At 52.4% G+C, this 14,311-nt stretch overlaps 1 protein-coding gene across 4 annotated transcripts in view; it reads right to left on the bottom strand.

Annotated features, from left to right (window-relative positions):
- Positions 1 to 2,124: 2,124 nt before the first annotated feature.
- The window catches only part of LIPE (lipase E, hormone sensitive type), a 29,121-nt gene continuing 16,934 nt past the window's right edge, over positions 2,125 to 14,311 (bottom strand). For all 4 annotated transcript variants that reach the window (XM_081200237.1, XM_081200236.1, XM_081200238.1 and 1 more), the window contains 5 exons: positions 13,862 to 14,156; positions 12,192 to 12,419; positions 10,313 to 10,483; positions 4,716 to 5,101; positions 2,125 to 3,497 (listed from right to left, as the gene is read on the bottom strand). In XM_081200237.1, coding sequence (XP_081056363.1) covers positions 2,967 to 3,497; positions 4,716 to 5,101; positions 10,313 to 10,483; positions 12,192 to 12,419; positions 13,862 to 14,156 — 1,611 coding nt within the window. In that variant the 3' untranslated portion in view covers positions 2,125 to 2,966. The remainder of the gene's footprint in view (positions 3,498 to 4,715; positions 5,102 to 10,312; positions 10,484 to 12,191; positions 12,420 to 13,861; positions 14,157 to 14,311) is intronic.

Below are 14,311 nucleotides of genomic sequence, written 5' to 3'. Positions count from 1 at the left end.
GCAAGGTGATGTCTCTGCTTTTTAAGATGCTAGAAGTCTGCCCATTGTCAAATACCTAACTGCACTGCTGCACAGAACTGAGAGAATGACAGGTGATTGTGGCAGCATTGTTGAGTTAAGAGTATTTCCCTAGGGCTTGAGAGATGAGGCTCAAATTGCCACTCAACTGCAAAGGTTGCGGGTGACCTTTGGCCAATGACATCATTTCGGGTTAACCTACTACAGGTAGGTTGTACTGCATGGCAGCTGGCCCTAGGATTTTATAGGCGTCCCTCCCCCACCATCCTTCCTCCCATTCCGTCTCCCCACTGAGATCTCTTTCTAGCCTATCCTTACAAGTGTTTGCAGGGCAGGTGTAAAACACAAGACTTGGGTCACATTCACACATACATCTAAAGTACATAGCTCCCCCCCCCGAGAATTCCGGGAACTGTTGTTTATGAAGCATTGCTCCCATGATTCTTTGGGGGCAGCCATGACAGTTGAAGTGCTATAATCTGCCTGATTCCCAGCAAAGGCTGGTTGTTAGGAGAGCCAAAGATGCCCTCTGGACCTCTGGTGGGGCTCAGCCAGCAGCACTCCAGCACAAATGATGAAGGTCTGATTTTTATTGAGGACCCAACCCAAGGGACCCAGAAGTTGCTGCAGACTTGAGCACAGTATGCTCTGTGGTTGAGAACTGGCTCAATTCTGCAGTGCCTTGTGAAAACCCATCCCCTTTTCTCAATCGCTAGAACTGGGTGTTCCTGCACCTCCCCTTGCCCCAAAAGCCTGTCGACCCCCCCCCCCACCTCCCCTGCTCCAGTTGCTCTCACAGCCCACTCTTCCAAAGAAACCCTCGAATTGCTACATGCCATGCAGAGGCACGGCGGTTGCAGCCCTTCTGCAAGGCAGAAGTCGCTTGTGCAATTCCTTAGGGCTGCAAACCTTCCACCCTGTTCCAGTGGGGAGAAACGCATGTGGCAGATGCCAGCTTCGATCCCTGCCACATCTCCCCACCCCTAGGGAAGACCTTTGCTTGAAAGGCGAAGGAGAGCTTTAGCCTAGAAGGAATCATAGGCCTGACTCAGTCGGAAAGGGCCTTTTTACAGCCTATAACCACCCTTGTAAGTTGCATCACTGCTGGGTGAGTGATCCTTTCAGGCAACTAGGCATGGAAGCTTTATAAATCCAGTTCTTCCCCCTCCTCTCCATCTTTCAGGCCACACAGATATGCCCAAACCCAAGGGGAAGGGTTGTAGCTCAGTGGCAGAGAATCCACTTTACAAGAAGAAGATTCCCAAAATCTCCAGGTTGGAATGGGAACAATACCCCCTGCCTGAAACCTTGCAGTGCTGTGGCTAGTCAGTGGAGATGACAGTGGGCTAGATGCTTCTAGGGGGATGTGGGTGGCGCTGTGGGTTATAGCACAGAGCCTAGGGCTTGCTAATCAAAAGGTCAGTGGTTCAAATCCCCGTGACGGGGTGAGCTCCCATTGCTCGGTCCCTGCTCCTGCCAACCTAGCAGTTTGAAAGCACCTCAAAGTGCAAGTAGATAAATAGGTACCGCTCCGGCGGGAAGGTAAACGGCGTTTCTGTGCAGTGCTCTGGTTCGCCAGAAGCGGCTTAGTCATGCTGGCCACATGACCCGGAAGCTGTACGCCGGCTCCCTCAGCCAGTAAAGCAAGATGAGCGCCGCAACCCCAGAGTCAGCCACAACTGGACCTAATGGTCAGGGGTCCCTTTACCTTTAGATGCTTCTAGACAAAATGCTATAGGGTAGTTGCTTTTTGTAGAAACGTAGGGTTAGGAGGAACTCTCAAGGGCCAATTAGCCCACCCCACCCCCAAAATGCAGGAATCTCATATCCCAGGTGCCATGCAGACTAACTTTTGGCCCCCCAGCTGCTGCTGCACTACAACTCCCAGTACCCCTGGACCATGGGGCCCACTCACTGGGGCTGATGGGAGTTGTAGTTCAGTGACAACAGGAGGCGCAAAGGTTCCTCACTCTCCGTACGCACTACCTGTGCTACTGCTGCCTTGATTAGCACAATATTGCTGTGGCCAAGGGCGCCTCTCTCAGCCTTACCAGGACTGCTTGAAGGGACATGGACACACACATCCAAAGGACAGAGGACGAGTCGTTCAAAATCGAACCAGCTTTTATTTACAAAAATAGTTCCCCCGCCCCCCGCCACATCCCTTGCAGGTGGGGAGGGAACACCACAGCCCTTTTTCAGCAGGGTAGAAGCACCCAGATCTTCTCTCCCTCCCCCCCCCCCCCCCGGTTTGGTTTGTAGCAGCAGCAACAACAGTGAAAGGCAAGTGGGGGGAGCTTGTTGAGTTTGGAGGACAGGAAGGTCACAGTGTGGTGGAATGCGTCCCCCAAGAACAAAAGTGAATACTGAGAAGTGGCAGCCGGGACGCCCCATCGAGGGTTGGGACTGGGCAGTGGCTGATTTTATGCTTATTGTGCAAGGGAGAGGAGGGGGCTGGGCAGCCCTGCAAGAACTGGGAAGCTGCCCTGCTCCCCCGTTTCCTCCCGAGAAGGAGAAGGGAGGTCAGTGTTTGTGCTCATCTGTGCCAAGTCGCACCCCCAGCACAGATCGTCCTTGGGGGTGCTCTGGCGGCAGTGGGGTGTTATGTGCATAGGAAGGCATGTGGGGGGGGGGGGCTGCTGGTGTGCGAAGAAAGGAGCAGGATTGTGGAAGGGGCCGTGGGCGAGAAGGAGGCGCATAAACTCCAGGACTGCCAGGACCCATCGGCAGCGGGGTTCTGCCCTTTTAAAAACACTCCAACATGTATAAAAACGGAGAATACGGGGCAACTGGCCCCCGGGTTTTGGAAGCAACGGGACATTTGCCTCCCGCAACCCACCAATGGCAGGAGTGGGCAGATAGAAAAAAGCACCAAGAGGGATTTCCACTGCAAAACGAAGCCACGCCACACCTTCTCAAACAGAGTGGTTCGAGTGATGCAGGAGGGGTCAGGCCCCCACCCCCCTGCCCACCGTGCCGTCGGAGGGGCCGGGACCCGAGGCGGGTGTGGACCTGTCTGTGACCCCACTTTGCTGGCCTTCGGGGGACCTGCTGCCCTCCTGGTGCTCCTGGGCTGCTCTGGCCTGGGCGTTGGGTGTTGCACCGCTCCCCACCGCCGCGCCGTTTGGCCCCTCCTGTTCGGCGGCCGTCGCCGCGCTGTTCTCCTGGGTGGGGGTGTGGTTGGTGGCTTGGCTGGCGGCAGCCCCAGTGCTGTGGGAGGTCCTCTCCAGCTTCCGGTGCTTCCGGTGGGAGGCAGGGGCCGCGGGCTGCTGCGTGGCCGGATCCTGGGGGACCAGGATGTCCCGGATGAGCTCCGTGCATAGGGCAGAGGCCTGGCGGGTTTCGCGGCACAGCTGGGAGAGGCTCAGGAAGCCGTGGGGGAGATCCTGCACCACCCGCAGAGTCACCGGCTGCCCCAGCGCTCGGAGCCGCCGGGCAAACATCACCGAGTCGTCCAGCATGGGGTCGAGGGCGCAAGCCTAGGGAGAGGCAGGGAAGGGAGGCAGAGTGAATGCGCGGCTCTGGGCTGCCACCTGTAAACCAGGGGGTGGAGAACCTGTGACAACCCTGCCCAATTGCTGTGTGGGTGGGGTGGGAGATGTGGGGGTCCAGAGGAGGGTGGCGCAAAGGAAAGTCAAAAGGACAGGGTGAGAGATAGGAGACTCCTGCAGAGGGTTTGCCTGGCCATCTGATGAATGGAAGGATATTCCCATCATGCCAAGGGGTGACTCTCCCCCTGAGGCATCCGGTAGGCTGTTTTCTGGAGAAGAGATGCTGAAATGCCCAACATAGCTGCTCCCTTGCATCTCTCCCCATCCCACGCCGTCCCAGAGAACTCCCTAGCACCTCAGCCTCTTCCCTTAAGACAACCTTTGCCAACTTGGTGACTTTTAGGTGTTTGGGACCCCAACTCCCAGCGGCCCCTAGCCGGGACTGGAGCCAATGGGAGTCCCTGGCAAAGGCGTCCTTAACACATGCTGCTGAAACCTGTTCCCCCACACCCTGCCAACCAACTGCGCAGTTTTGTGAAGCCCGAGGGAGGTCGGCCGGCTAACTTTTGTATCCTGTTGTCATGGACTGGCTGGATGCAGAAGAGCGGTGAGAGGCATCATTTGGGGACCCCCCCCCCAGGGCACCCCCAGGGGAAGAAGATTCAGAGCCCGGGGACTGGTGGTGGGACGACAATGAGTGGTCAGAGGGGGAAGAAGGAGAAGACTGGGAAAAGAAGGTGTCTGAAGCTGGAGAGTTAACAGGGTTTAGTGAGCAGGGAGAGGCTGTGGCAGAGAGCAGTCCAGAATCAGAGGCAGGAGAGGAAGGTGGCCAGGAGGCAGAGATGAGACCAGCCACTGAAGAATCCATGGAGTCCCCCACTCCTGCTGCAACCAGCTCCCCAATCCTTCCAGATTGCGAGGGAAGGACCTGGGGGATGAGGAGGCTTAGAGAGCGGTGCAAAGCCTTTGCAACTGCCTCATTGGGACAAGACCTACTAGGGAGAATTACCAGGCTCACTAGGCCCGAGCTGTTTTGTTTCTTTGAATGAAGTCTGAACTTCGCTGACACCTTGTGAGTTATTGTTGACTTGACCCTAGCACCCGCCTCTGAAACTTGTTGACCTCCCGAATCCCGCGAGCCCCAAGCTAGCCCAGCCACTGGACAGGGGGCCAAGATGGGCACTGTTACCCCGCAGCCTCACTCACCACGATGTGGATGGGCGGCAGCCCCTTCAGCATCGCGTCCGGCGCCAGCAGCGGCGACATGAACGGGTTCTTGACGATGGGCGACAGCTCCAGGGGCATGCAGGTGGCCGGCTGGTCGGAGCGCAGAGGCTGGAAGCCGTCAGGGAAGGTCAGGGTGCCGTCGTAGCTGGGGGGCACCGCCTCGTGCTTGCCGTCGCTCATGAAGAAGCTGGCTGCCGGAGGGTCCGGGTCTTGGGCCGGGGTGGGGCTTTGGGCAGGGCTTTGGGCTGGAGAGGCATCCGAGGCACAGGAAAGGTTCTGATAGGTCTGGCTCTTGCGGGATTCTTTGCTGCTGGCGAGTGACTTGGATTTGAGGCCCACCTCGGAGATGCTCTTCCTCACAGGCTCTGTGTGCCGGGTGGGGAGTGACTGGTTAGTGAGTGCCTCACAGTGCAGTTTCGACCACAGTGAGACCCGTCGTTGCCCCTCTCAGCACAAATCCCAGCGTTCACTGTTTCCCTAGAGCCAATGTTCACACCATAACTCTTCCCTCCCTCTCTGTGCACACACAGTAGCAGCTTCTGGGTTTGGGGAGAGGTGGTTATTGGGTTGTTGTTTTTATTTTGATTATATAGTTTGTGGTTTTATATTTTGATTTTGTTCTGTGAACCTCTCTGAGACCTCCAGGTATAGGGCGGTACATAAATCCAATTCAATAACAACAACAACAGGGTGAATGAGAATAAACCTGCTCCCTTCCCCTCCGTGGTCACGGCCCACAGCTGCTTTCGTTTCCTGTTTCTTGCTGCAAAACCCGATACCGAGGAGAGAAAGCAACACCTGATCTAGGAAGCACCCCTGGGGACTGCGGTAAAATGCTCCAGTTTACAAAGGGGGCAGAATGTCCTCTTGTTGCAGGGAGCACACTGCCCTACCTGTCCACGCCACACATCTCCCCATACCTTCCCTGGCTAGGACCCCCCCCCAAATGCTCCCCCCCCACTGCCTCCTCCTTGCTATCACATGGTTCTTTGCAGTTTTGTAAACAAACCGCGCTATCCATTCTGAAGGAAATCAGCCCTGAGTGCTCACTGGAAGGACAGATCCTGAAGCTGGGGCTCCAATACTTTGGCCACCTCATGAGAAGAGAAGACTCCCTGGGAAAGACCCTGATGTTGGGAAAGATGGAGGGCACAAGGAGAAGGGGACGACAGAGGATGAGATGGTTGGACAGTGTTCTCGAAGCTACCAGCATGAGTTTGACCAAACTGTGGGAGGCAGTGGAAGACAGGAGTGCCTGGCGTGCTCTGGTCCATGGGGTCACGAGGAGTCGGACACGACTAAACAATAACAACAAACAAACCACAATATCTCAAGGACCGCCTTGTTCAGTTTCTGTTAATTGATTCTCATGGGAACTTACAATTCACACAATTAACTCAAGGCAGTGTCAATTTACTCTTGGCAGAAAGCCAAGGTCTGCTTGACCTAGAAACTACTTACTCTGATTGGTTAACGACCAGCACTCAACTCTGTTATCTAGAAATGCTAGCACAGTTTGGTGTTAGGTGTGTTAGGAGTAGGAGTAGAAGTGCTGTGTATGAGAGAGAAAGAAAGGATTTATTTTGCTTTGTTTTGTATGCAGAAACTCTGCTGGTTTTATTTTTCCTTTTAATAAATCCTGTAAATAGTTATTCTGAGTCTAGCTGACTAGTCATTTCCACCTCGACTAGCTTCTTCGCTGTGCAGGAAAACTCTGCTACGTTTGGGCTAAAGCCATTAGAGCTATGCCTGACACTTCAAAGTTCCATGACGCCTCTCCCCATATAAACTGACCCAGACTCTGCAATCCTCATCTGAGGCCCTTCTTTGGGTCCATGAGAGGTCCAGAGGGTGGCAACATGAGAAAGGGCCTTTTCTGCAGTGGCTCCCCATTTGTGAAATGCTCTTCCCAGGGAGGCTCGTCTGGCGCCTTCATTGCCTATCTTTAGGCGCCAGGCAAAAACATTCCTCTTCTCCCTAGTCTTTGTTTAATTAGCCAATCCATGTCCTTTTAAATGTGTTTGTGGGAGGAGAATTTGATTTATTTTGTTGTAATAATAATAATAATAATAATAATAATAATAATAATAATAATACGCTGCCCATCTGACTGGGCTGCCCCAGACACTCTGGCCAGCTTCCAGCAAGTTATAAAACCATTATTATAATAATAAATTATAACACTGATTATCTGCTTTGTGGTTTTAGTCTGTATTTCATGCTGTGAACTGCTCTGAAATCTTCGCATGAAAGACTGATATACAAATTAAAATCACCATCCTCTACCACAGTGGTGTTCAACCTTTTTCAAGGAGGGCCAGATTTGATGAAGTGGAGGGCCGTGACGGCCGACCAAAAAGGCAACCAAAGTTCTTAACCTTTTTTTAGGATTGAGGTCGTTGATGGTTTTTTAGGATTTCCCCCCAGAAAATAAATTGCTGCAACAGACTTTGAACATGCCTGACATAACACCTCCAAAAATCCAGACTAATGCACAAAAGTGGGAGTCTCTGTGCAAAACAAGGGCACAGCTTGCTTTGTGGGTAGAAGAAGAGAAGAGCCAATCTGGTCCAGCACTCTGTACTAACAGGGACTGGCCAGTTGCCCATGGGACGCCTACAAGCATAACCTGAGATCAACAGCCGTTTCTCCTTGCCTGTGATTCCCAGCGATCGTCAGAGATTGCCTCTTAAAGTGGAACCAGAGACACCTTTGCATAGAACATGGAAAGCTGAATTTGGCCCAAACAGACGACCCACCAACCCAGCTCAGTTCCCCAGCTGTCACTCTGCAGAGCCCCATACAAGTGTCTTTCCCAGGCCTGTTAGCAAAGATCTTTTTACCCGGTGATCCCAAGGGTTGAAGCTGGGACCTTCTGCACAAAGAAGCACAGGCTCTACTGCTTCCCTGTGAGGATGCAAACATAATCCCCCTTCTCCCCTTCCTGCTCCCTTTCCCAGCAGCGTGCGCCATGGGAAAGAGTCAGCCAATGATGGGAAGGAAGGCAGCCTCCTTGAGGCCCATTGGCGTGAGCAGCTGCCAATCAATGCCAGGCTGTTTTGCACAGGGATTGTGCTGCATGCGATGCTGGCCCAGTGTAACAGGCTGCAACTGTCAATTTGCTCAGGTGAGACTTTCCCAAGCAGCAGCTGCCATAAGGAATGTGACCTAAAAACAAAGGACACAGAAACCCCTGCAGAATTCTGAGAATCTCAGTTCTTGCCTGAAGGGACGGCAGAAAGAAAGGAAACAAGGTTCTAGCCCTCAACAGTGCAGCAGGTGAGGTGGCAGCTGGGGGGACGAAGAGGAGAGAGAGAAACAATGGTCCAATTTGGCTCAGGTCATCAAAACCGGAAATCTGGGGACTAATCTACACTGCTCAGTTAAAACGTTTAAAATTGTGTTATAAAAACATGACACCAGAGGGCACTATAGAGCAGCGATCTGTCGTCAATGGAGATTTGCATTGAGAGCTATATTACTTTTTTAAAAGTGTTTACAGATCAGTGTAGATCCAGCCTGAGTGAACAAACTCTTTTTCCTTTCCCTCTCAACCTACAGATTCATGGAACCGTTAAAAGAGCGAAAGAGTCCGTGACCAGAAGGAGGAGGAGTACCAGGAGGAATGGAAGAAATTTAAAGACTATTTACCGTAAATTTCGCTCCAAAACACGCACTTTTTTGCTCCGAGAAAGTAAGGGAAAATGCCTGTGCGTGTTAAGGAGCGAATGCACGGATCAGAGCCATGGCTGCCGTCAGTCAGGCAAAGCGGGAGCCACTTACACGCTCTACGAGGCTCTCACTTTGCTTTCTTTAAAGCGACCTGGAGCCAGGAAGGAGGGAGGGAAGGAGAGCCATAGCAGCAAAGCCGGCAGCAGCCGCTTACACGGGAGGAGGGAAAGGTCTGCGCGCTCTCTAAACAGAGAAATGAGGCTGCAGAGAGACGGCAGGAAAGATAAAATTTAAGCAACCAGCAGCAAAATAAAACCAACCTCGAGCTCTGAGCCAGCGCAGTGAAAACCAGGAAGTAAAAAAAAGGCTGGGGAGGGCATGAGGGAGAGGGGAAAACTTCGCAAATCCCCCCGCGTCTCAGCTGATCGGCTGGGATGGAGCAGCTTGTTTTCAGGCAGGATAGATTTGAGCATTGTCTGGGTCCTAGTGCCCCTACCGCTTTGTTGTGCTCGATTCTATTGCTGCTGGTGGCTGCTTATCATTCAGGCTGCAAGGAGGAGCACTTTTACACAGCTAATGGCGAATCCCCTGCAACCCAAGTCCTCCTCACTTGCTCAAATCTATTCCGCCTCAAAACAAGGAGCGGAAGGAAAAGGCTGCAAACTGTTAAATGGAAAAAAAACCCAGGCACAGGGCAAATACCTTAAGTATACCTTTAAAGCAACAGTGCTCTTTCCCTCCCTCCTCCCCGCGGAAAAGCTCCTTGTCCCTTGAGTTCTTTTCCTTCCCTCCCCACTTAAAACGTGGTTACAAAGCACGGATCCACATGGATCCTCAGGATTTTTGCATTGGGCTACCCCAAACTCACTGTCAGATCACATGTCTGTGGCCACAGCATGAACCATAAAAATCATACATCCACTGTTTCATTTAGAATATTTTTTCCTCGTTTTCCTCCTCTAAAAACTACATGCGTGTTATGGTCAGGTGCGTGTTATAGAGCGAAAAATACGGTAGCTAAATATGCTAAGATAAATAGAAATACTTGCAAGTACCAGATTGGCCTAGAATTTAAACAAGTGATGTTATAGAATAATATGTTTAAAGTAAAAATGAGAAGAAAGAAAGCTGTTAATTGATTAAGTAAATTATATGTGAAAATAGTTTTGGAAAACTGTTACAATGATATACATCGAAACTCAGCCTGGGGGAGTCGGGGAAGTCACCCAACAATGTAAAGAAAAATTGAATTATTACATTTAAGATCTATGTTTATTTGTTTGTTTAGTTGTTTAAATACATGGAAAAATCAATTAAAAATTTTTTTGGGGGGAAAGAGTGAAATGCAGAGAGAAAAGCTGAGATTTCTGCATGCAAGCATGCCAGAATCAATACTGCAGAATGAGAATAGAGCAGTGCAAAATCTGAGGTTCCCTGTCTCCAAAGCCTTATCTAGCTCTTTCCCACAAATGCCATGCCGAGCCAGCAGCAGCAGCAGCAGCAGCAACAACACCCCAAGCCAGCAGCTCTGTACCCTGTTCAGACGATGCCAATGCACATGCCACCCTGTGCCAGCCGCAGGACCCTCCCCTGGGGCTGGCCAGCAAGGGCGTTGATACAGCACTGCCCCCTTCTCCTCGCCTCAAGCAGCGCTGCATGCCGTTAGGGGCAGGAGGCGGCTCCTACCAGCTGCCGGGTTAGTAAGAGTCGGGCCCTGCAATCGGAAGAGCCGCGCCAGGGACAGCATCGCCAGCAGCTGGGCCAGGGGGCACCGGCAGGAGCCCCACAGGCCCCAGGAGAAGGGCAGCGCCCTGCAGAGACAAGATGGGTCAGAGGACGGCGGGGAATGAAGAGCAAGAAAAGATGGCGAGGCCGAGGAGAGATGGGGGAGGGCTGCTTCTTACCTATCGGGGCGTCAGCCCCATTGATCTTGCCTGTGTTCTCCAGCAAGGAACCAAACAAGGAGGAGGCTCCCAGGCGCAAGTCTCGGAAGAGCATGGTGGTGTCTCGGCGCACCATGTTCACGGGGCTCAGTTTCTCCAGGGTGGGAGACTCGCACTGTTCTGGCTCCATCCCTTGGAATGGAAAGGGGGGAAAGAAACCCAGACAGTCAGGACGAGACGGGTTCCCTAAAACCGTACAAACACACCCAGATTTTTGCCATGCCCTTATAACCTTCCGGCTCCCTTTCCTACACCTCTCGCAGTACTCCTCACCACCTCTTTCATTTTCTGGTTTTATTCGGGGTACAAGTCTTATACAGTGGTACCTCGGGTTACATACGCTTCAGGTTACATACGCTTCAGGTTACACACTCCGCTAACCCAGAAATAGTGCTTCAGGATAAGAACAGAAATCGTGCTCTGGCGGTGCGGCAGCAGCAGGAGGCCCATTAGCTAAAGTGGTGCTTCAGGTTAAGAACAGTTTCAGTTTAAGAACAGACCTCCGGAACAAATTAAGTATTTAACCCGAGGTACCACTGTACAAGTTTTAGTATATGTGCTGCCTACTGGTGAGGCTCGCTGACCTCCCGGAAAAGCAAAAATTCGACCTTTTCCGGTTAGGCAAAGATCAGAAGACGACCCGGATGGTCGCCAGATTCTGTGTACAGATCTGTAGGCGCAGACCATCTCCCGACTCAAACTAGTTTGTTAAGAAAATCCCCAAACTCGGTTCCATGGGTGAATCTGGGTCAGCTCCCTGCGGTAGTTTATCTTAAAGTTTCAAGTGTCTATACGCTTATCGCGTTTATTAATTTTAAATTTATTGTTGTAAGGTAAAGGTAAAGGGGACCCCTGACCATTAGGTCCAGTCATGACCGACTCTGGGGTTGTGGCACTCATCTCGCTTTACTGGCGGAGGGAGCCAGCGTACAGCTTCCGGGTCATGTGGCCAGCATGACTAAGCCGCTTCTGGCGAACCAGAGCAGCACACGGAAATGTTGTTTACCTTCCCGCCGTAGTGGTACCTATTTATCTACTTGCACTTTGACGTGCTTTCAAACTGCTAGGTTGGCAGGAGGAGGGACAGAGCAACGGGAGCTCACCCCATTGCGGGGATTCGAACCGCTGACCTTCTGATTGGCATGTCCTAGACTCTGTGGTTTAACCCACAGCGCCACCTGTGTCCCTAATTTATTGTTGTACATTGTTTGTTTTCCTTCTGTGACTGTACCCCCAAGTGTGTTTTATAAGCTGGTCTCCGACCGTAATAAATTACCTATCTATCTTATACAAGGATTGACAGCTGCCTTACGGGGCTGCGGTGAAATAAAGAGAAAACAGTTTTGCGTTTTAAAAGCAGCAGCAGAAACGCCACAGTGCGTCTGAAGCCAGATGCCTTCAACTCTGTATTTCAAAGATGTCTGCAAATGAGACAGGAAGTCTGTCAGTGTCAACTCTGCCACATGGGAATCCCTTGCAGACGTGCCTGGAGACAAGCAGTCAAGTCGTGCATCCACAGTAGTGGCCAGAGCAGAAATGACCGCTGGGAAGAGCGCAGTGAGAATAAGCATGCAGCCACACAACGGGACGCCTTCCTCTGCCCCAGCTGCAACAAAACATGTCACTCCCTTATCAGGCTCAACAGCCACAGCAGGCGCTGTAACTCTCCAATGGTTTGACTTCACTCCCAAAGGCGCAGTCCTCCGTGGTCTCCCGAGACAGACAGATGCCAGCCGACCACACAGCCAAGCTTAACTAACCCTACGACCTTCAACCACCGCTTCCCTTTGCCCGCCAGGAGTGATACCCCTCTTGTCCCCTGAGCACCCCCTGCCCTCACCGGCATAGGCACTGAGGCACTTGCACAGCACGCTCAGAGGCAGGAGCGGGTCGAGCAAGGTGAGGAGGCGGGAGGGCGAGGCCGAGACCTGCATGAGGGTGGCCGGGTACGCCGCCATGATCCCGTCTGGCATCTTGATCCCGAAGGCGGCCGCCCGCATGGAGACCGTGATGCACAGGTTTCCGCCAGCGCTGTCTCCCGCGAGGCACACCGTCTGGGCTGTGGAACCTGCCAAGCGGCGGGGGAGAGAAAAGAGGTCAGAACCACTCGGGGGAAGCAGGGCAGAGGGCTCTTTTTCAAAACCCAGCAGCAGAACCCTCTCTGAATGCCAGACACCGCGGGCAGTGCCAGTGCCCACACTTCCTTTTTCTTTAGGCACATGTAGATCAGTGGTTCCCAATTGGTGGTCTGTGGACCCCAAGGGTTCCGTGGGACATAACAGAAAACTACCATAGAGGTATCAACGTTTTTCAAAAGCAGCGGGCGTCCCTGGCTTGGTTTTTGAAAAAATAGGAGTTTCACAGTACTTAGCTAATTGGGAACCACTGATCCAGACTGATGATACGTGTTTTAATCTTTTTCTCGTTGATCATGATTTTTAATTATTACTATTTTTCAAAAATGCTTTAATTAGCAGCTTTCGACTGCTCGCAACAGTAATTTGATTGCTTCCCTCTTTCTGTAAACAGCTTTGAGATTTAATTTTTACTTTTACAGCCCGGCGGTGCATAAATTTCATGAAATAATAAGTCAACGAACAAAGCAACATGGGAAGCCCTGGCTGTGAGCCCCAAGAGAAGCCTGGCTGAGTGGCTGGCGTTGGAAACTCGTTGTGCGCCGGAAGCGGGGCAAAAGCTGGTAGAAGGCTTTCATTATTATTATTTTTAGCTCTATTAGCTCTATGCAAACAAGGCATTTACACAGAGTAGACCTTACACTGAATATGACACCCCCCCCGATGTTGCTTGCTGGAGCCATGCTTGCTGGGGCGCTAGTGGGAGATGTCATTCAGATCTGGAGGTCTCCAGCTCTGCATGTGCAATGTCCCTCCTACCATCTCTGGAAGGACACCTGGGAAACCGAGTTCTATCTGAGATTTGGGCACAGGGCAAGGATGGAGGGAACCTGGGCCCCTGCCCCAGAGGCGCCTTGACTCTCTGTTCCCAGCCAGTATGGCCAATGGTCAGGGTCATTCCTGGGAAAGCTCAGTTGGCAGAGCGTGAGACAGTTAATCTCAGGGTCGCGAGTGAGAGTCCCACATTGGGGGAAAAGATTCCTTCATTGCAGGGACTAGAGAATAGACATGGTCCCTTCCAACTCTACCATTCCATGATTCTAAGCTGCTAGGGTTGCCATATCTTGAAGAGCAAAAAAGAGAACAGTCCAAGCCGCCTAAGCCCGAAAAACCTGGACACTTCCTTTAAAATTTAAAAATCTGCCCGAATGGGCATGTTGGCCCTGCAAAAGAGGACATGTCCTGGTTTTCCCGGCTGTATGGCAACCCTAAAGATGGGAGCTGATCTAGGCAGACAGATGGTCAGAGCCAGGAGAGAGCAGCTTCCTGTGATCTTCCAAGGAGGATCTTAGCAGCTGGTTCCTCTCAGGCCACTGTGGCCAAGGCCCAGTTCTGGCCCCCACCTCCTTCCTCCCCCCAGCCCTCCTTTTCTCACCCAACAGGTGGCAGTTCTTGATGGCCCAGCAGTAGGCATAGAAACACTCTTCTAAGGCCCGAGGAAAGGGAGCCTCCGGCGCCAGCGAGTAGTCGATGGAGAGGATGGGGGCGCCCAGTTCCTGAGCCCAGGATTTCAGGTAGGGCTCGTGCGACTTGGAGGTCTGGGCCACAAAGCCGCCGCCGTGGAAATGCACCACCAGGTAAGGCGAGCGGGGTAGCGGCTTGGTCCTCCAGCGCAACTCCAGGGCCAGGGGGCCTTCGGGGCGCATGAGGTTGCAGAGTTCCTCGCTGTCCTGGAAACGGGAAAAGCAAGCGGTCGTGGGTGCCGTGCCAGGCCCCGAGAGGCAAGAGGCGCCCAGCTGGCATCCACCTGCCGCCGCCCGGCGGTACCAGTCCCCGGAGCTGTCAAAATCTCAAAGGACTCTCTTGACAAACAAGATTGCTGTGA

Source organism: Podarcis bocagei, assembly GCF_964188305.1.
Source record: "Podarcis bocagei genome assembly, chromosome: 7".
Classification (NCBI taxonomy): Eukaryota; Metazoa; Chordata; class Lepidosauria; order Squamata; family Lacertidae; genus Podarcis; species Podarcis bocagei.
The sequence above is the reverse complement of the archived record's forward strand: the minus strand, read 5'-3'. Positions and strand labels throughout refer to the sequence as shown.